At 41.3% G+C, this 21,413-nt stretch overlaps 1 gene segment (V, D, J or C); it reads right to left on the bottom strand.

Moving 5' to 3' along the window:
• Positions 1-10,719: 10,719 nt before the first annotated feature.
• Positions 10,720-11,634, bottom strand: LOC134482097 (T cell receptor alpha variable 22-like). The segment is given in 2 exon segments: positions 10,720-11,330; positions 11,511-11,634. Coding segments are annotated over 2 exon segments (552 nt in total).
• Positions 11,635-21,413: the final 9,779 nt, after the last annotated feature.

Below are 21,413 nucleotides of genomic sequence, written 5' to 3'. Positions count from 1 at the left end.
ACAGAAATGACACATTTGAAGCAGTTCTCTTTCCAGTTACCAGGAGACACTCCTGGAGTGACATAATCCATATTTCACCCACAGTTGGGGTCTAGGAAGCAGCCCTGAGGGTTTGTGTCAGGGCTGCAGGTGCCTGCCTCGCACTGTGCATCTGTAGCACAGAAGTATACAGCAGTGTCTGCAGACTGAGCAGCAGTGATGGACAGGGAGCTGCTCTGGCTGGAGGTGTCAAGGGTGGTTCTTAGTCTCCCGCTGTGCTTCTCTCTCTCATTGGAACGTATTAACACTAGCAGGGCAGGACCTCCGCCTGAGTCCTGTCTGTACCACTGTAAAACGGCTGTATAAGTCTTGTAAGTGCAGTTTATGGTGACATTTTCACCCTCCTGGGTGCTCAGACCCAGAAGATTCTCTTCTCCCCGTTGGCTATTCGCCCCTACATAGAAACAGACCAGAGAACAATAGTCAGTGGATATGTTTTCAAACTGCATTTCCAAATGAACACTTCTCAGCCATGTGGCCTCTGAACTCAGATCTCCCCATGCCTATCACTACCAGCTCCAACTCACAGGCCACTTGGAACCATAGAGTCACCAAAGATACTCCCAGGAATTCGTTCATTCTTCTTGCTTTATTGACACCACAGGAAACGCTGTGCTGCACCCTGAAGTGGAGCCTGGCTCCTAGGGCAGAGGAGTCAATTCTGGATGATGAGTTTATATTTTATCTTTTGTCCCTCTGAGTCTCAGGTTTTTGCCTAGCCAATCAGAGACAGTCTTGGTTCAGCACCCTCACCCAACCCTAACTGCGACTCCCATCTTTCTAGCGGAGATGCACTGCCATCTGGTGGTGGGCACAGCATTCTGCCGCTGGAACCCAAGGGTTCTGGAATGGAGCCCTGTGCAGAGCTGGCTGCGGCAGTTACAAGCCTGGTTTACTTTGCCTTCTTCTGGCACAGAGTGAGATAATGCATAGATTAGTTCTGGTGAGAGCTCAGTGGAGAGGAATACCGAAGGCCAGGATTTACAGAATACTCCTGAACAGCCCTGTTAGAGTGCCTAAGGGTCTTAGTTAAGGATTTACTGCTGTGAACAGACACCATGATCAAGGCAACTCTTAAAAAGACAAAATTATAAAGACTAGTTTCCAGGTTCAGAGGTTCAGTCCATGATCATCAAGGCACAAACATGGCAGTGTCCAGGCAGGCACAGTGCAGGAAGAGCTGTCCCAGAGGCAGCTAGGTGAGGATTGGCTTCCAGGGAGATAGGTTGAAGGTCTTAAAGCCCATGATCACAATGACACACTTCTCACTTCTTCCAACAAGGCCACACTTCCTACTAGGGCCACCCGCTGGGCCAAGAATATTCAAGCCATCACACTAAGCAATTCAGTGCAATTCCTGAAAATGTACCTGAGAAGACAGAAGGATGGCTCACTGGGTAGTGTTTGCTATGCAAACCTGATGGCTTGAGTTCATTCTATAGACCCACAATGGATGAACAGCACCAACTCTAGGACGTTGTCCTCTGACCTCCACATAAAACATGACACACACATGCACTGATAATAAGTAAAATACACAAATTAAAATGTACCTGTGAATTTCCTAAAAAAAAAAAAGATAAAAAGATTGTTCTGCCCAATGCTTGAATGATATTGTGTGTAAGTGAAGTATCTTACTGGTGTGTAGAAGAAACAGACGCCTATTAGATTAAGTAGGAAATGAATAAAATAAATTAACAATAGGTTACGCTCAAAATCTACAACAGGTTCAGAGGTTCAGTCCATTCTCCTCATAGCAGGAACATGGCAGCGTTCAGGCATAAGGCAGCGAGGCAAAGACTGGCTTCCAGGGAGCTAGGATGAGGGTCTAAAAGTCCATGTCCACAAAATTCTCAGGGTCTCAGAATGAGGATCAACAGCCTCATAGACAGGAACAGCACAAATCATAACACAGACCATTTCTAAGAGGATCCATTGGCTGTAGGCTGAGCTGCAGACTCCAAGCCGTGTGTGCAAAGCCTCTCACAAAAGACCTTATGTGCAGCCTCAGTCCACAGTCCTGTTTTCTTCTTCATCTTGGTGAAATTAAAGCTGCCTACAAAAGGAATCTCTTAATTGTGTCTGTTTGTGTGAGGAACTTAAAAGTCACAGTTGGCCAACAGTGCATCTGACACTAGGGTCTAGGCCATGTGCTCACATCCAGGTAGCTGGAGCTTCGCAATGTTGTTTATGCCAGCACAGCTATAGCAAAATACCATAGCCTGGGCAGGCTAAACGACAAAAATGTGTGGTCTCATAGTTCTGATGACCTTGTGTTTAAAATCAAAGTTTAGCAGCCTCAGCTTCTCCTAGGGCTTTTCTCCTTGACTGGAAAATTATCACCTTCTCACTGTTCTCACATGGTCATTTCCCCCTCCGTTTGTTTGTGTCCCTAAGTCCTCTTTGACAAAGACACAAATATCTAAGGTCAGCCATGTTTGAGGTACTGGGCATTCAGGTTTCAGCACATGAACGCCACGGAACTAGGTTTTGCAAGTACCGCATATCTAAGATTTTCAGGTTCTGTGGCAGGAAAGGTAGGGGTGGTGAAGAACAGGTGTTCCAGTCAGGCCTTCAAGGTAGGTTGAGATCTACCCGCAGAAGCCCCTGCATCCTTGTAACGGATAATGATGCGAGCAATGGTGGGGCAGTGCTACCTCTCCAGATATGTGGAGAGTTAATGATGAGACAGATAGGGTTCCACCATATTAGGGCATGTTTCCAACTCTGTTACTGCTGCAGGAAAGGAGATCTTCATGCAGAGCCATGTGAATGGGGGCAAGATCCTCCACAGTGTGTCAGTAATGTGCGAGCTTGGATTTAAGATATTCTGTGTATGAAAAAATGATGGGAGAGGGAAAGAAAGGAAATAAAAACAAGGGGAGGATAAAGGAAAGGGAGGGACTGTTGAGTGGGGCAGGTGTGATTAGACAGTGCTGGAGAAGAGTCTAGGACAGTCAGTGTTAGATGAAACCCAAGGTAGAGCCGTGCCTGTCCATAGAAAACTAAGAAATGTGAAAGGAGCTAACGTTATGGAGAAGGTAGAACTATAATTTGTTCTTTGCCCAACAGTCTGTGCATGAGGGGATCTCACTTCCCCATGTTACCAACAATTTTTATTTCTGTTCATTTCTTTTTTTTCCAGGTCTGAGGACCGAACCCAGGGTCTTGTGCTTGCTAGGCAAGCATGCTACCACTGAGCTAAATCCCCAACCCCCACTGTAATTGTTTTTTTTTTTTTTTATTAACTTGAGAATTTATGATTTAAATTTTGATTGTTATTCCCTTTCCCAGTTTCCCGGGCAACATCCCCTTAACCCCACCCTCTCCCCTTCTATATGGGTGTTCCCCTCCCCATCCTCCCCCCATTACCGCCCTTCCCCCAACAATCACGTTCACTGGGGGTTCAGTCTTAGCAGGACCAGGGGCTTCCCCTTCCACTGGTGATCTTACTAGGTTATTCATTGCTACCTATGAGGTTGGAGCCCAGAGTCAGTCCATATATAGTCTTTGGGTAGTGGCTTAGTCCCTGGAAGCTCTGGTTGCTTGGTGTTGTTGTTCATATGGGGTCTCGAGCCCCTTCAAGATCTTCCACTCCTTTCTCTGATTCCTTCAACTGGGGTCCCGTTCTCAATTCAGTGGTTTGCTGCTGGCATTCGCCTATGTATTTGCTGTACTCTGGCTATGTCTCTCTGGAGAGATCTACATCCGGTAACTGTCAGCCTGCACTTCTTTGCTTCATCATCTTGTCTAATTGGGTGGCTGTATATGTATGGGCCACATGTGGGGCAGTCTCTGAATGGGTGTTCCTTCTGCCTCTGTTTTAATCTTTGCCTCCCTATTCCCTGACAAGGGTATTCTTGTTCCCCTTTTAAAGAAGGAGTGAAGCATTCACATTTTGATATTCCGTCTTGAGTTTCATGTGTTATGTGCACCTAGGGAAATTCAAGCATTTGGGCTAATAGCCACATATCAATGAGTGCATACCATGTGTGTTTTTCTGTGACTGGGTTACCTCACACAAGATGATATTTTCCAGTTCCCTCCATTTGCCTATGAATTTCATAAAGTCATTGTTTTTGATAGCTGAGTAATATTCCATTGTGTAAATGTACCACATTTTCTGTATCCATTCCTCTGCTGAAGGGCATCTGGGTTCTTTCCAGCTTCTGGCTATTATAAATAAGGCTACTATGAACATAGTGGAGCACATGTCTTTTTTATATGTTGGGGCATCTTTTGGGTATATGCCCAAGAGAGGGATAGCTGGATCCTCAGGTAGTTCAATGTCCAATTTTCTGAGGAACCTCCAGACTGATTTCTTTTCCCAATCTGTTGGTTGCTGTTTTGTCCTAACCGCAGTGTCCTTTGCCTTAAAGAAGCTTTGCAGTTTTATGAGATCCCATAGGTCGATTCTTGATCTTAGAGCATAAGCCATTGGTGTTTTGTTCAGGAAATTTTCTCCAGTGCCCATGTGTTCGAGATGCTTCCCCACTTTTTCTTCTATTAGTTTGAGTGTATCTGGTTTGATGTGGAGGTCGTTGATCCACTTGGACTTAAGCTTTGTACAGGGTGATAAGCATGAATCGATCTGCATTCTTCTACATGTTGACCTCCAGTTGAAACAGCACCATTTGCTATCGTTTTTCCATTGGATGGTTTTGGCTCCTTTGTCAAAAATCAAGTGCCCATAGGTGTGTGGGTTCATTTTGGGGTCTTCAATTCTATTCCATTGGTCTATCTGTCTGTCTCTGTATCAATACCACGCAGTTTTTATCACTATTGCTCTGTAATACTGCTTGAGTTCAGGGATAGTGGTTCCCCTAGAAGTCCTTTTATTTGTGAGGATAGTTTTAGCTATCCTGGGTTTTTTGTTATTCCAGATGAATTTGCAAATTGTTCTGTCTAACTCTTTGAAGAATTGGATTGGTATTTTGATAGGGATTGCATTGAATCTGTAGATTGCTTTTGGTAAAATGGCCATTTTTACTATATTAATCCTGCCAATCCATGAGCATGGGAGATCTTTCCATCTTCTGAGGTCTTCTTCAATTTCTTTCTTCAGTGTCTTGAAGTTTTATTGTACAGATCTTTTACTTGCTTGGTTAAAGTCACACCGAGGGACTTTATATTATTTGGATCTATTATGAAGGGTTTCGTTTTCCTAGTTTCTTTCTCAGCTTGTTTCTCTTTTGTGTAGAGGAAGGGTACTGATTTATTTGAGTTAATTTTATACCCAGCCACTTTGCTGAAGTTGTTTATCAGGTTTAGTAGTTCTCTGGTGGAACTTTTGGGTTCACTTAAATACACTATCTTATCATCTGCAAATAGTGATATTTTGACTTCTTCTTTTCCAATCTGTACCCCTTTATCTCCTTTTGTTGTCTGATTGCTCTGGCTAGAACTTCAAGAACTATATTGAATAAGTAGGGAGAGAGTGGGCAGCCTTGTCTAGTCCCCGATTTTAGTGGGATTGCTTCAAGTTTCTCTCCATTTAGTTTAATGTTAGCAACTTGTTTGCTGTATATGGCTTTTACTATGTTTAGGTATGGGCCTTGAATTCCTATTCTTTGCAGGGGTGTTGAATTTTGTCAAATGCTTTCTCGGCATCTAATGAAATGATCATGTGGTTTTGTTCTTTCAGTTTGTTTATTTAATGGATCACATTGATGGTTTTCTGTATATTAAACCATCCCTGCATTCCTTGGATGAAGCCTACTTGACCATGGTGGATGATTGTTTGATGTGCTCTTGGATTCGGTTTGCCAGAATTTTATTGAGTATTTTTGCGTCGATATTCCTAAGGGAAATTGGTCTGAAGTTCTCTTTCTTTGTTGGGCCTTTGTGTGGTTTAGGTATAAGAGTAATTGTGGCTTCATAGAAGGAATTCGGTAGTGCTCCATCTGTTTCAATTTTGTGGAATAGTTTGGATAGTATTGGTATGAGGTCTTCTATTAAGGTCTGATAGAATTCTACACTAAACCCGTCTGGACCTGAGCTTTTTTTGGTTGGGAGACCTTTATTGACTGCTTCTATTTCCTTGGGAGTTATGGGGTTGTTTCACTGGTTTATCTGTTCCTGATTTAACTTCGGTACCTGGTATCTGTCTAGGAAATTGTCCATTTCCTGCAGTCAAGTTTTGTTGAATATAGACTTTTATAGTAGGATCTAATGATTTTTTGAATTTCCTCTGAATCTGTAGTTATGTCTCCCTTTTCATTTCTGATTTTGTTAATTTGGACACACTCTCTGTGTCCTCTAGTTAGTCTGGCTAAGGGTTTATCTATCTTGTTGATTTTCTCAAAGAACCAACTTTTGGTTCTGTTGATTCTTTCTATGGTCCTTTTTGTTTCTACTTGGTTGATTTCAGCTCTGAGTTTGATTATTTCCTGCCTTCTACTCCTCCTGGGTGTATTTGCTTCTTTTTGTTCTAGAGCTTTTAGGTGTGCTGTCAAGCTGCTGACATATGCTCTCTCCTGTTTCTTTCTGCAGGCACTCAGAGCTATGAGTTTTCCTCTTAGCACAGCTTTCATTGTGTCCCATAAGTTTGGGTATGTTGTACCTTCATTTTCATTAAATTCTAAGAAGTCTTTAATTTCTTTCTTTGTTTCTTCCTTGACTAGGGTATCGTTGAGTAGAGCATTGTTCAACTTCATATATATGTGGGCATTCTTCCCTTATTGTTATTGAAGACCAGCTTTAGCCCATGGTGGTCTGATAGGATGCATGGGATTTTTTCTATCTTTCTGTATCTTTTGAGGCCTGTTTTTTGACCAATTATATGGTCAATTTTGGAGAAAGTACCATGAGGTGCTGAGAAGAAGGTATATCCTTTTGCTTTAGGATAGAATGTTCTATAAATATCTGTTAAGTCCACTTGGTTCATGACTTCTCTTAGTCTGTCTACGTCTCTGTTTAATATCTGTTTCCATGACCTTTCCATTGATGAGAGTGGGGTGTTGAAATCTCCTACTATTATTGTGTGAGGTACAATGTGTATTTTGAGCTTTAGTAAGGTTTCTTTTATGTATGTAGGTGCCCTTGAATTTGGAGCATAGATATTTAGGATTGAGAGTTATCTTAGTGGATTTTTCCTTTGATGAATATGAAGTGCCCTTCCTTATCCTTTTTGATGACTTTTAGTTGAGAATTGATTTTATTTGATATTAGAATGGCTACTCCAGCTCACTTCTTCAGACCATTTGCTTGGAAAGTTGTTTTCCAGTCTTTCACTCTGAGGTAGTGTCTGTCTTTGTCTCTGAGGTGTGTTTCCTGTAGGCAGCAGAATGCAGGGTCCTCATTGCGTATCCAGTTTGTTAATCTATGTCTTTTTATTGGGGAGTTGAAACCATTGATGTTGAGAGATATTAAGGAATAGTGATTATTTCTTCCTGTTATATTCATATTTGGATGTAAGGTTATGTTTGTGTGCTTTTCTTCCCTTTGTTTTGTTGCCAATACGATTAGTTTCTTGCTTTTTCTAGGGTGTAGCTTGCCTCCTTATGTTGGGCTTTACCATTTATTATCCTTTGTAGTGCTGGATTTGTAGAAAGATATTGTGTAAATTTGGTTTTGTCATGGAATATCTTGGTTTCTCCATCTATGTTAATAGAGAGTTTTGCAGGATACAGTAGCCTGAGCTGGAATTTGTGTTCTCTTAGAGTCTGTATGACATCTGTCCAGGATCTTCTGGCTTTCATAATCTCTGGCGAGAAGTCTGGTGTGATTCTGTTATGTCTGCCTTTATATGTTACTTGACTTTTTTCCCTTACTGCTTTTAATATTCTTTCTTTATTTTGTGCATTTGGTGTTTTGACTATTATGTGACAGGAGGAGTTTCTTTTCTGGTCCAATCTATTTGGAGTTCTGTAAGCTTCTTGTATGCTTATGTGCATCTCTTTCTTTAGGTTAGGGAAATTTTCTTCTATGATTTTGTTGAAGATATTTACTGGTCCTTTGAGCTGAGAGTCTTCACTCTCTTCTATACCTATTATCCTTAGGTTTGATCTTCTCACTGAGTCCTGGATTTCTTGTATGTTTTCGACCAGTAGCTTTTTCCATTTTCCATTATCTCTGACAGTTATGTCAATGATTTCTATGGAATCTTCTGCTCCTGAGATTCTCTCTTCTATCCCTTGTATTCTGTTGGTGATGCGTGTATCTACAGCTCCTTGTCTCTTCCTTTGGTTTTCTATATCCAGGGTTGTTTCCCTGTGTTCTTTCTTCATTGCTTCTATTTCCATTTTTATTTCCTTCAACTGTATCATTGTGTTTTCCTGGAATTCTTTCAGGAATTTTTGTAACTCCTCTTTATAGGTTTCTACTTATGTATTTATGTTTTCCTGCATTTCTGTAAGGGAGTTCTTCAAGTCTTTCTTGAAGTCCTCCAGCATCATGATCAAATTTGATTTTAAATCTAGATCTTGCTTTTCTGGTGTGTTTGGATATTCAATGTTTGCTTTGGTGGGCGAATTGGGCTCCAATGATCCCATGTAGTCTTGGTTTCTGTTGCTTGGGTTCCTGCACTTGCCTCTCGACATCAGATTATCTCTGGTGTTACTTTGTTCTGCTATTTCTGACACTGGCTAGACTGTCCTATAGGCCTGTGTGTCAGGAGTAATGTAGACCTGTTTTCCTGTTTTCTGTCAGCCAGTTATGGGAACAGAGTGTTTTGCTTTTGGGCTTGTAGTTTTTCCTGTCTACAGGTCTTCAGCTGTTCCTGTAGGCCTGTTTTCTGAGTTCAACAGACAGGTCACTTGGAACAGAAAAGTTGGTCTTAGCTGTGGTCCCGAGGTTCAAGTTTTCTCGTGGGGTGTTGCTTATGAGCTCTCCGTGAGGGCAGCAACCAGGAGGACCTGGGCTGCCTTTTCCGGGAGCCCCAGTGCACCAGGGTCCCAGATGGTGTTTGCTGTTTCCCTCTGGAGTCAGAAATGTGGGCAGAGTGTAGTCTCTTCTGACTTGCTAGGCGTGTCTGCCTCTCTGAAGGTTTAGCTCTCCCTCCCATGGGATTTGGGTACAGAGAACTGTTGATCCGGTCCCTTCAGGTTCCGGCAGTGTCTGGGGCTCAGGGGACCTGCAGCTTCAGTGCACCTATCTTCTGGTTCTGATTTCCTTCGTAAACTACACATTTATCAGGGTTTTTCTTTATATTTTAAAAGCATGTATTTTTTAAGAATTATTGTTACTCCTTGAGCATTTCATAAACCCTTTTATTTCCTTCTCTATACCAAACATATCTCTCTCTCTCTCTCTCTCTCTCTCTCTCTCTCTCTCTCTCTCTCCACTTTATTGTTTCTTTTTCTCTTTCTATATCCCACTAAGTCCAATTCTTTCTGTCCACATTTGGATGGGTGTGGAGCAATCCACTATAGCACTGCACATCTACCAGTAACCACTTCCTTAAAGAAGTATCTCCTCCCTCAGCAAACATCAACACCCAATAGGTCCTCAGTAAGGACTGGGCCTTTTTCCCATTTATGTACAAATTTTGGTTGGCTTGGTTTGTATAGGTTTTGCATGTAACCATAGCTACTGTGAGTTCACTAGTATGACAGACCCTCATGCGCAGAAGACAGCATTTCACAGCACTCCCTGTGCATTTTGTCACACACATTCTTTCTGCCCTTTCTTCCTCAATGCCCCTTGCACCTTCGTGGGCTTGGTAAAGGCATTCATTAGGGTTGCAAACTCAGTGTTTCATTCTCAGTACTTTGACCAGTTTGATGTCTTCGTTGACTGCTGCCCACTGCGAAGACAAGACTGTGGACATAAACTCACACATTTAGATCACAGTCTGAGGGCAAAATGTAGTAAAATAAGAATGGTGTGTTTCACTCAAGGGCCTGTGGTAAAAGGTGGATGGCCAGCCATGTGCTTTGTTTTATAAACATGCATTTATTTTTATTTGTATATGAATGAGTGTTTTTGCCTCCATGTATATCTATGCCCCACATGTATTCAGTGTCCACGGAGCCCATGGCTGTTGGGTTCTCTGAACCTAGAGGTACAGATGACATTAGCTGCCATATAGGTGTTGGGAAATGGGCTGTCTATCTAGTCACACAGGGCTGTGGCAAGGGTTGTAGCATCAAGCATGGCATTCTCCCCTGAGTGTGTTAGGGAAGGGGTATTAGGAAATTATCATTCTTATGAACATGCTTGTTTCTAAGAAGAGTGCTGTACACAGGTGCTAATCCAGAGACACTCCACGGATATGAACAAGACCCCAAGGGAGGGAAAATAACCCTAAGTGCCCCTCGAGTCTACTTAACAGCATAGAAACATCTGAGGATGTTTTCCTGCTCCATCAGTAGGTCAGACACATGTGCCTGCCCTTGCTGTGGGCCACTGGGGCCAGGAGTGATGGTGCTTGAGACATCAATGTCAGATGACAGCTTTTGCAATCATCCTTTTGCTCCATAACTTTTAGGAGTTCAGGACATGTGGCTTAAATGCTGCGGGCTTTCCCCAGTTCAGTTTAGAATGTGTATTGATGTCATTCTTGTTCATCTCGTGTTTGAGCAGTCATATTGGTGAGATTTATCTTTCTGATGTTAACAGATGTTAGAAGGAGGCACAATCTCACAGCGATCTTCCTAATCTTTTGGCTCTTATGATCTTTCTGCCCCCTCTCTATATTTTTACCTGAGACTTAGCTGCACACACACACACACACACACACACACACACACACACACACACACACACAAGCTTTGTTGATGTATCCAAATTTCATGTTGACTCATTCCTCCCATCAGATTCTCTGTTCATTTCAAGATGAACATTTGTGTTTCAGGAGGGAACATATATTGAGAAATGAGTATTAACACCAAACTCCTGAACCCAACAAGGCCAAAAGCTTGACTGAGGGAGAAACACTGCCAACTCTGGAAAGAGACATTGAACTAGATAGATGTTCTGTGGCAGCTTCCTGATCTCTTGTGACTGCAAAGGGCCACACCCACCCAGCTGAGGGTTTGTGTACAGGCTGCAGGTGTGTGGGGAGCACTGTGCATCCATAGCACAGAAATAAGTGCCTGAGTCTGTGGTCTGGGAGGAGGAGATGTGCAAAGAGCTTCGACGTTCTTTTGTGACTGTCGTGGATGTCAGTCTTCCACTCTTCTTTGTCCCAGAAGGATTGTAAAACAGGCTGACGAGGCTTCCCCCAGGACTCTGGTAAAACCACTGCATACTGTTCAAACCTGTAGAAAAGCTGCACTGCAGCTCTGCTGTCTCTCCCTGCTGCAGAACCAAGGACACAGGACTCTGCTGCACTTGCTGTCCTTTCACCCCTGATTAGAAACAGAGAAAGAGACACAGATGACTGTCATTGCAGTGTCCACAGAGCCCTGAGTACACCCATGTCCTCTGGGAAGGTGGGAGCTCTGCAGGACTCCTAAGGTGCACCCCCGCCCCTCCATGTGCTGAGCCAGATCCTCTCAGGTGCCCTGAATGCTGACAGCCAGACTCACAGCAAACTCGGGTGCACAGAAGACACAGCAGAGAACACAGCAGCCTCTTCATGGTGCTGGTGTGGCTGCTGGAGACAGAAGCAAGTAACCAACCCCTGTCAGTGTGGCTGTTGAACTATTCTGTCCTCCTTCTGCAACCAGTCAGCTCCACCCAGGAACCCTGCCAGACCACACCCTGCTGAGTTCCTTCCCTGACTTCAGAGCCTGAAGCTCCTCCCAAACCCAGACTGGCTGAGAGTCTGGATGGAGCACAGTGGAGTGGAGAGGGACCTTTTGAGATGACCGTGGTATTTTAGCTCTGTGGATGATCTTTGAGGAAAATTGTCTCAGCTCTATAACAGGAGACTAAAGAACACTAAGAAAAAAAAAAAAAGAAACAACTTAAATATTTATGCCAGGAAACAGATGTATCTGAAACTGAAGAATCTTTACTGACCTATGAATTAAATAACGTGAGAAGCATTTCAATCATGGAAAGTAAAACACATCTAACTGTTTTTAATGATTTCCTATTCTTGGAATGGATGAAATATATCTTGTGGCAAATGCGTTGTTATAAAAATACCTTACAGTCTAAGAGACTGGACCTTTCGCTGAGGGCTGCTACCCTAGAGTAGACTCAACCTGTTTTTTTAACCTGCCTTTAAAAGAACAGTTTAAGAACCAACTTATTTGCTCTGGTTTCCCCTCTTGGTCAAGTTTTACAATGTATGCTAATGCACAGCTGTGATATTAAACCATGTATACTTCAATGCCCCTGACCCAGAGTAAGGCATGTGTGTATGTATGCTGTGATGATAAGTGCCTAAAATAGCAAACATACATTGAAATCAATCATAAAATAATATCTGCCACGACTATTAAAGACAACACATAGACATCATGTAATAGTGTTTGCTTGTTTGTTATCTGGACCACTTGGTATAGGTTGGAGTCAATGATGTTTGTAAAATTCTTTTAAAAATTATGTAAAGTATCCCTCATTCTTTCCCCATGTGATGCTTTCTGTGCTGTTCAATATAGAACAGAAGTCCTTTGTGGGAGATAGACCTTCATAGACACAGGAACAAATGAGACAACATGCTTAGGAGACACAGGTATAACTCACACAACAGACAGACAGAGACCTGGAATAACAGAAATCACAGGGAAGGAGGAGCAAAGAATTCACAACCAGGCTTTCTCTTAAATTATACCAAAGAGTGCTTTTTAATTTCTTTTTCAAAGAGCAACATTGAAATATTTTGGGTACACTGAGGCTATTACGAATGTGTTCAGACACTCACAATGTTTATTTTAATAGATATTTTAATTATAATAAGGGTTTGTGTTACATTTGACTGTTAAATGCCCCTCTTCACCCATAAGAAGAAAGCAGAATGGGGCAAACTAATGCAGGAGTGCTGCATATCAAAGTGACAGGGGACTGTGGTAGTGCGCAGTTGGCGCTTGGTGACCACTGGAAATAATGTATTGTGCATTCCTAACAGCAGAGAAGTGTGCTTTAAAGTTTTATTATAGATATAATTGATTGAGAAATGAGACTAGCAATGTAAAGCAACACAAGAATTTGCTGAAAATTAGCTCACAGGCAACCTTACTCACCTCAGCCCATCACTGAGGAGGCTCCTGAAGGATAATTGGGGTCGAATCTTGAGTTGGGTTAAAATGTTGTCCTTCTGGAATCAGACCCTTCCTTTGCAAAATGAGAAACAATGCCAACTGTCTATCCCAGAAGAATGAAGCACTTCCCAAGATTCCACTTTCTCTGACTGCTGCCTTCAGTGATCATGTTATATCACTGAAAGTGCCTGAGGCTGGGACCCTGGTCTCCTACTCTGCAAGTCTCAAGTTGTGTCCAACTCTGGACTTGTGACTCAGGCGAGAGGAGAACTCAGCTCCCTCACTCAGGGGATCCTCAGATGGAGAGATGGTCATTCTTCCTGCATTGACCCTGAACACTACCCTACCCCCTTGCCTGAGACAGACACCTTCCTGTGTGAGCTTCAGGAGGGGCTGCAGATGGAGGTGAGGGTTTGCAGGAAAGGACCCTGAGGGACAAGGGATGAGCAGCTGCCCCTCAGCTGCAGAGCAGCTGCTGCACATGCACAGGTGCAGCCATCAAGCTGGGGCGCCCCTGGGCTCTGAGTCCTCTTTCTTGCAGCATCAGTGTTGTATGGGGAACTCAGTCACGGGGGGGGGGGGTCTCTGTTCAGAGTGAAGCCACACCGTGTTCTTTCTGTGAAGATGGACTAAGGATGAGTAACACTGAACAGTAGGGCTACTCCGACCCTCAGGATACACAACAAGGTCACCAAAGTGAGCAAGAAGCAGCTCACTCCTTGGGAGATACGTAGGGAGGAAATAAAGACAAAACAATGGGAGAGGTAGACAGAGGGATTTTGATACCTTTTCCACAGCAACATTGATCAAACTATTAGGGAGTGTAAGTCTTGGCAATCAGCCTGTCTCTGGTGTTTGCACTATCTAATACACGGTCAGTCAAAACAATGATTTAAATTGTAGAGAAATTAGGTTTTGGTATCTGTGATTCAATCTGCATAAAAAGCCCTTTCCCAGTTAGAGAGCAGTGCTCCCTAGGGGCTGAACCGAGAAATAAAATTGTATGATTTCTGTGTGTGTCTTACAACCTTTCTAGGACTGAATTTCAAAGCTTCATGATCATAAACAGAATAAGATCTGTGCTTTCTACAGCACGAAATTTGTGACCTTTACAAAAACAAGAGTATAAAGTTATACACTGAAAATGGACACAAACTGTTTTAGTTTGAGACAATCACAACACCCACCTTTATATATTTCAAAGGAAAATGTCAGAGAAGCCCTAAGTACTCAGAAAATCAATGCTATTTTACTGCTAAAATCTAAATGACATAGCCAAGGTGCATAGAGAGTAAACAATTAGATTAATACTGCTAGCAATAAAGGCTGCATTTCCTTTTTCTTTCCACAGGAAACACGACAAATGTGTTGTCACAAGAAGAACCAGCTAGGAAGTACTGGGCCAAAATCAACATGTGTTAGACAGCTTGCTCCAGATAACTTTATTTTGATAAACTCAAAGACAAATTCATCATGTGTTAGAGGCTTAGCTGCCGATGCAAAAATCTTGCTGCCTTTCTTATGAAATGTAATCCAATTCCAGGGTGAACTCTGTCATATTCTAGGTCCTTCCTACAGTAGGAGACTACACTATGCTTGCACACCAGGGGGCAAACATTGTAAGCATCACCTTTCAGTTCCAAGAAGTCACAACTTCCCTTCACTAGTCCCTCTCCCATTCAGCTCTCTCCCTCCATTTAACTCAGGTAACTATTTTATTTCCCCTTCTGTGTGAGATTCTAGCATGCTCCCTTGGACTCTCCTTGTTATTTAGTTTCTTTGGGTCTGTAGATTGTAGCATGGGTATGTTGTGGTAAAAATTAAAAAAGGATCGTTTGCTATCAGTTCCTGTGAGCCAGATCTGCTCAATCTGGCTGCTACTCTGCAGTCTGCAAGCCACCCACTCCCAGCTGTCTCCCTTTTAGCTGCCCTCTCCTCTGGGCCCCCTAGGTGATAGTTACCACTAAACACACACACACACACACACACACACACACACACACACACACACACACACATACACACACACACCTACACCTCATGCTGCAGTCTGTTCTAACATGGCACCATGTCAGGCAAGCCCCAGGCATTCTATAACCTAGCATGGCTCCCAGAACTGAGGCAGTTTGTCTCTCTGCCCACTAGGAACTTTGCTCACATCCCCTATAGCACAGTAAGGTCAAAGCTCTAGAAACGTGTAGTTTAAAAGTTATATTTATATATTAAATTTTCAATGTACAATGCATTCACAGAATAAATTCACTGCCAATTAATATATATATTATAATATATTATATATATTATAATAATAATATTATATATATATATATATATATAAACTGCACACCTAGACAAGACAAAATTGACCTAGACCACCTGGATCGAAATCCTCCTCCTCTCGATCGTCCTTCCTTGACTTTTCCCCACCTACCCTTCCTTCTCATCCAGTGATAGGCTTTGCCTTATCCTGGATCTGCCTTATTGCATAATGACATCATCCTACATGGGTGTCCTGTATCTTATGGCTGATATCCACTTATGAGTCAGTACATACATACCATGCATGTCCTTTTGGGTCTGGGTTACCTTGCTCAGGACGATATTTTCTAATTCCATCCATTTGCCTGCAAATTTCACTATATCCTTGTTTTAATAGCTGAATAGTATTCCATTGTGTAAATGTACCACATTTTCTTTATTCATTCTTTGGTTGAGGGACATCTGAGCTGTTTCCAATCTCTGGCTTTTGCATATAAAGCTGCTGTGAACATAGTGGAGCAAGTTCCTTGCCTGGCCTCAGTGGAGACATTGTGCCCAGACTTGATGTGCCAGGATGGGGTGTAAAGTGAATAAATAGATTAATGGAGAAAAAAAGAACTCATTCTAAGCCTTAACAGGTGCCATTTCATTCAGTGGGGCAAATTTGTGCCAAAGGAAGAACACAAAGGACAGAATCCTCTTCAGACAGATCAGAGTGAGGTAGCCGCGATGAGTGAGAGCAGAGAAAAAATATTGGAAGCAGGAAGGGAGTACACACTCCAACTGGAAACTTCTTGCAAATAAGTCATGACTTTGAGTTAAGAAACCAGCCAGGAAGTCAGTCAGAATGTAAAATAGTAGCTTAAGGTTTCGAAATTTGGTGGTGACCCCTAAGCATACAACATAGAGACTGTGGATCGATCACATCAGTCAGTCCAACCTAACCTTTCACCTTATCCATATCTGAAACATATTTAAGGCCACTTTATCATCACCTGGCAATGAAAAGTTATAGTTGAGAGGAATGTGAAAGGGGGACTCCTCCAAAATGCTCTACCTTTAGAGAACAATATGCAACTTTAGACCATTTGAACATACCCCCATGCTCTTCTCAGTCCTTGGAACTTATATGTTGATGTCACTAAGCAGGTGAGGGCAGACAAGACAAAACGTGGCCTGTCACTGGATGTGAAGGAGGGAAGGCAGGAACAGAGTTTTTAGAAGGGTCGAGAGGATAAGAGAAGAAGTTTGAGTGAGAAGAAGCTGAGAGAACATGACGGCAGAGGTTAAGATTCTTCTCTATGCATAGTTACAGGTTGTCATGACTATTTTTAAGGGATGGGTGTATATAAGACTTTGTGTTGTCTAGATGGGCAAATTATATCTTATAAATTAGGTCAGAGTATTGTGTGGTGTGTTCTTTCATGTGGTGACTTAATTGAGTTCAAGAGAATATGTGGTGGCGGGACACACTGGGCCCACCATGGAATTGGGATTTGCATGCCTGGTATGGTGGCAACCTCCCAAGAAAGCTGTGAGTGCAGGTGGGGCAGCGTGACAGGGTGCCACACTACCATGACTCTCAGACTGCCTGGATCAGAAGGAGGTCAGGAGAGAGGGTGAGAAGTGGTGCATGCAGAACCAGTCGTGAAGAGCATGCACCCTTTTTTAATTTTACTGCAATAGGACTTGTTTGTGCAAAGGGGTCTGATTAATCTTTCTCCAAGCACAAGGACATATTCTGGATTGTTTATCCTAAACGTTCCCAAAGGAAATATTTATTAAATTGCTATATTTCATTTATTATTGTATGACATTATTTTTATTAAATACTTTATTTGAAATTCTCACCTTCATATAAATGTGATTGGATCTAATGCACCCCATACCCGCCCTTCATATTCCTGTCCTAGTCACCACTACTTTCTCTCCTAATTTCGTTGGAATTTTCACCAGCTTACTATTAGTGAAGCAACAGTTTATTGCTAAGTTTATTTAGAGGAATGATAGTACTAAGCTCTCTCCTCGGGCCTATGACTTACCAAGACATGGAGTTTTGTCCCAGTTAGTGTTACTAGGCAGGGATTCCATCTTGTGTATGGCTTAAATACAATCAGAAGCCATGTAACTACTCCCATAACATTTGGATCACGATTTCACTAGTGAACATATCTATGGAACTTGTGAGAGCATCACAACCTGTTCCCTTCCTCCAACTGCCATTTCAGGAAATGCATACAGAATTGTTAAGAATTTGGGGGATTGTTTTGACACTGCTCCTTTATAGCCTGGTGACTGTGGGAGGTTTGCATTGAGTGAGCTTGCTTATAATTTTGGAGAGCCCAGTAAGTGATATTATTGGAAAGTTTTGGAAAAGAATGGCTAATAGTCCTACATTATGTAACAAAATTTGTCGCTACTTCAATACAAGAATTTAGGACTTTAAATCTTTCAGGGTATGTTTTTCATTATATGGATGGTGTTTTATTAGCTGATCCCTCTGAAAGAGTATTACTACTGCTCTTAAACAAAAGCTTTAAACTTTTTGGAGTAGTTGTTGCTCTAGAAAAGATTCAAAGTCATTATCTTTTTCAATATTTGGGACATCAGTTATTTCCTAAAAAAATTGTGGCACAGAAAATTCAAGTAAAAAAATAGTTTACTTACTTTAAATTATTTTCAAAAGCTGTTAGGAGATATTAATTGGCTAAGATCTCACTTTAAGCTTACCACAGGACTTAAGTTTCTATTTGATATTCTCAGGGGGGATGCAAATCCTAATCTCCATCAACAATTAACTGATGAGAGGTGAATAGCTTTGCAGAAAGTAGAGGAAGCTATTGGCCAACAACAGATACATTAAACAGACTATGATCAATTGTTGGTTGTTTGTACCTACAGCAGTTCTTTGATAAAAGGGACCATTAATGTAGATTTATCTTTCTTCTTCTCCACATAGTTTTAACACCCTATTATGAAGCTGTTGCTCTGTTAATACAGAATTATAAGATAGAATCATGAAAGTATTTGGAATGAATGTCTTAAGAACCTGATAAATATGTATTTCTTATTCCAAACAGCAATTAAATTGGTTATTGTAGGATACTGATATTTGGCCTATTGCATGTGCAAACTTTTTGGGCAAAATTAATAATCATCCAAAAGACAAGTTGTTTCAGTTGGCCTTTATGCATGCTTTTGTACTTCCTGTAAATTTACACATGCAGCCCATAGAAAATGCACTTATTGTATTTATAGATGGCTCATCTAATGAGAAGGCAGCATATGTAATTGGATCCCATGTTCATTCCCCCCTCCACTTCAGAACAAAAAATTGGATTATGTGCTATAGCCACTGTTTTTGATATGTTGAAAAATCAAGTTTAATTTATATACTGATAGCCAAAACATAGCTAATGGTTTGCAATTGGTGACATGTTTCCTTTTTTTAGATACTGCTAATTCTCAAATTTGGCAATTATTTATGCAAATACAACTCAATTTAAGAGACTATACTGTTTCTAACATTATAACATATTTAAGAGTTAATCCAGGATTTGTACCTAATCAATTATGGCAAATGGATGTTGTTCATGTTTCTGATTTTGGAAAATTAAAATATGTACATGTGACTATTGACACTTTTCAGGCTTTCTAGTTGCAACTGCTGTAACTGGAGAAGCAACTAAAAATGTAATTAGTCATTGCCTCCGTTGTTTTTCTATGTTTGGTTTTCCAAATCAGATTAAAACAGATAATGAAAATGGTTATTGTAGTCAAGCATTTGAGATGTTTTATTGACAGTTTAATATTTCTCATATTATGGGATTCCTTATAATCCTCAAGGACAAAGTATTGTGAAACAGGTATTGTGGACTTTAAATCAATATCTTCATAAAATAAAAAGGGGGAGTTATATCCCTGTACACCACACAATTATTTAAATCATGCTCTTTTTGTTTTAAAATTTAAAATTTGGTTGCCAAGGAACTCTCTGAGTGTCTATGGCACCCTGCATATGGCATGTTTGTGTTTTTTCTGCAGGATACTGCAGGAGTGTGCTAGTTGCCAGAGTGACTGGTGAGACAGGCTGATGCTGGGACAGAGTATGATGTTGGCCTGTGAGCTTGCTGAGTGCCCTGACAATGGTGACTGGGAAGCTGTATTGGGTATATATTCCTGACTCACCTTTTCTTGTCTGTATCCCAGATTGGACAAGCTGCCTTGCCTTAAGCTTTCAGACCTTGTGGGACAGAGAACATGGAGACTGTGGAAACTGCCTTCAAAATATTAATCAAATAAGAGAAGTTATGACGACTCTTCTCCTTCCTGTAATATGACCATTTATTCTGACTCAGTCATAGACTGGACTAGAAATCAATCCAATTGGCAGGCTGATTCTGGACATTCTCAGAGACATTTGAGAATTGAAAGTTGCCTTGTATGAAGTTACATTTATAGTGGATTGAATGGGACAGGATCTGGATGACAAACACGTGTTAGTGAGTGTGTTATGGCTCCCAATCTCTTATTGATTGTTCATGTTAAAATTACTTTTGTTTCTTCCACAGTATTTAATGTAAGTTGTATTGATTGTACACTTTCTAATTTTGTTAATGTATTGAAATTGGCATGTCGGTTATGATTGTCTATCAACTGGCTTTTGTTTCATTGCCTGTAGTACAGGGCCTTGCTATTCTGAACAAAGCTTGCAAATACTAGAAGTGAATCAGGCTTTAAGCAGAAGCAAGTGGGTAGTGGGCTTGATTATGGCTGGTATAGCAGCTTTAATTACATTAATAGCTGGCACCCCTGTTTCTGTAGTTGCTTTGATACAAGAAATTAAGACAGCTATTTTTGTTAATCATTTAGCAAAATTTTTTACTAATGTTACAAGTATTCAAGAGGATTTAGGAACATTTAGATAGGCCTTTGGAACAATAGATTGATGTTCTTTAAGATACCATTCAAATTATTGGAGATGAGGATCAGAGTTTAAGAATAAGAGGCAATTTTGAGTGTCATGATAAATATCAATAAGTTTGTGTTAGTTCTAAAATTTACAGTGATAGTCACTATAATTGGGAAAAGGTTGAAAGACACTTGTTGAGTATTTGGCATAATTCTAAAACCTCTGGAAGTTTTAACTTTGCAAACCAAGATTATAAATTAAATTTAAAGAATGCTGCTCTGCTGAGCTTTGATGCCACAGATATTGCTGATAAAATTATTCGTGGCCTGAGTTCAGTATTCCTATCTTGGTCAAGCTTCAAGGATGGCATATATAACTTGATCATGCTAGCCCTTTTTGTCCTGTGAATAATATTATTCCTGCCCATTGTGACAAAACTTGCTTTTAACAACATCAATATGTTGTCTGCCAAAATACATGGCTTGAAACTAAAAGTGGATCCCCATACAGAGTTATTAATTTAACGGGCTGGCAAGCCAAGGACGGATAAGATTCTGCACAGAGACTTACCAACCTAAAACACAATAGCATTGCTTCTTATAATGCATATTCCAGGATAGGTAATGAAGGCATTCTTGTCAGAAAGACCTAAGACAGGCTCAGTCTTGTTTATGAAATAAATAAGGGGGAGATGTGGAGAGCCTTTTGGTGCTACTTGCTTCTAGATACTTAGCAGGAATTTGGCCAGGACAAAAGAAGCAAGCTCAAGGCAGGGAATCTGACTTTAGGTCAGGATTCAGGAACACACCTGATGTTGGGGTGCACTCTTCTTGCAGCCCCCCTCAGACCACAGACATCTGCTTCCCTTCCTGGTTGTCTACAACGTAAGGCAAAATCACTACATTCAAAAGGAAGAGCATGCGCCAAACAGCGATGAACTGTCAGGGAGAAGTGTCCTTCATGTCTTTGATTTATACAAATTCACTCAAGGCTTCTAAGCAGCTCTTCCCAGATTCTACCTCTGGCCCCGAACAGTCAGGAAAGTATTAGTCTTGCTAATATAAGAGGCAGATTTTCTTTTTTAAAAATCCCACAAGGTACCAAGTAAT

Source organism: Rattus norvegicus, chromosome 15 (genome assembly GCF_036323735.1).
Source record: "Rattus norvegicus strain BN/NHsdMcwi chromosome 15, GRCr8, whole genome shotgun sequence".
NCBI classification, from domain to species: Eukaryota; Metazoa; Chordata; class Mammalia; order Rodentia; family Muridae; genus Rattus; species Rattus norvegicus.
Note: the sequence above shows the minus strand (reverse complement) of the source record. Positions and strands in the feature narration are given on the sequence as shown.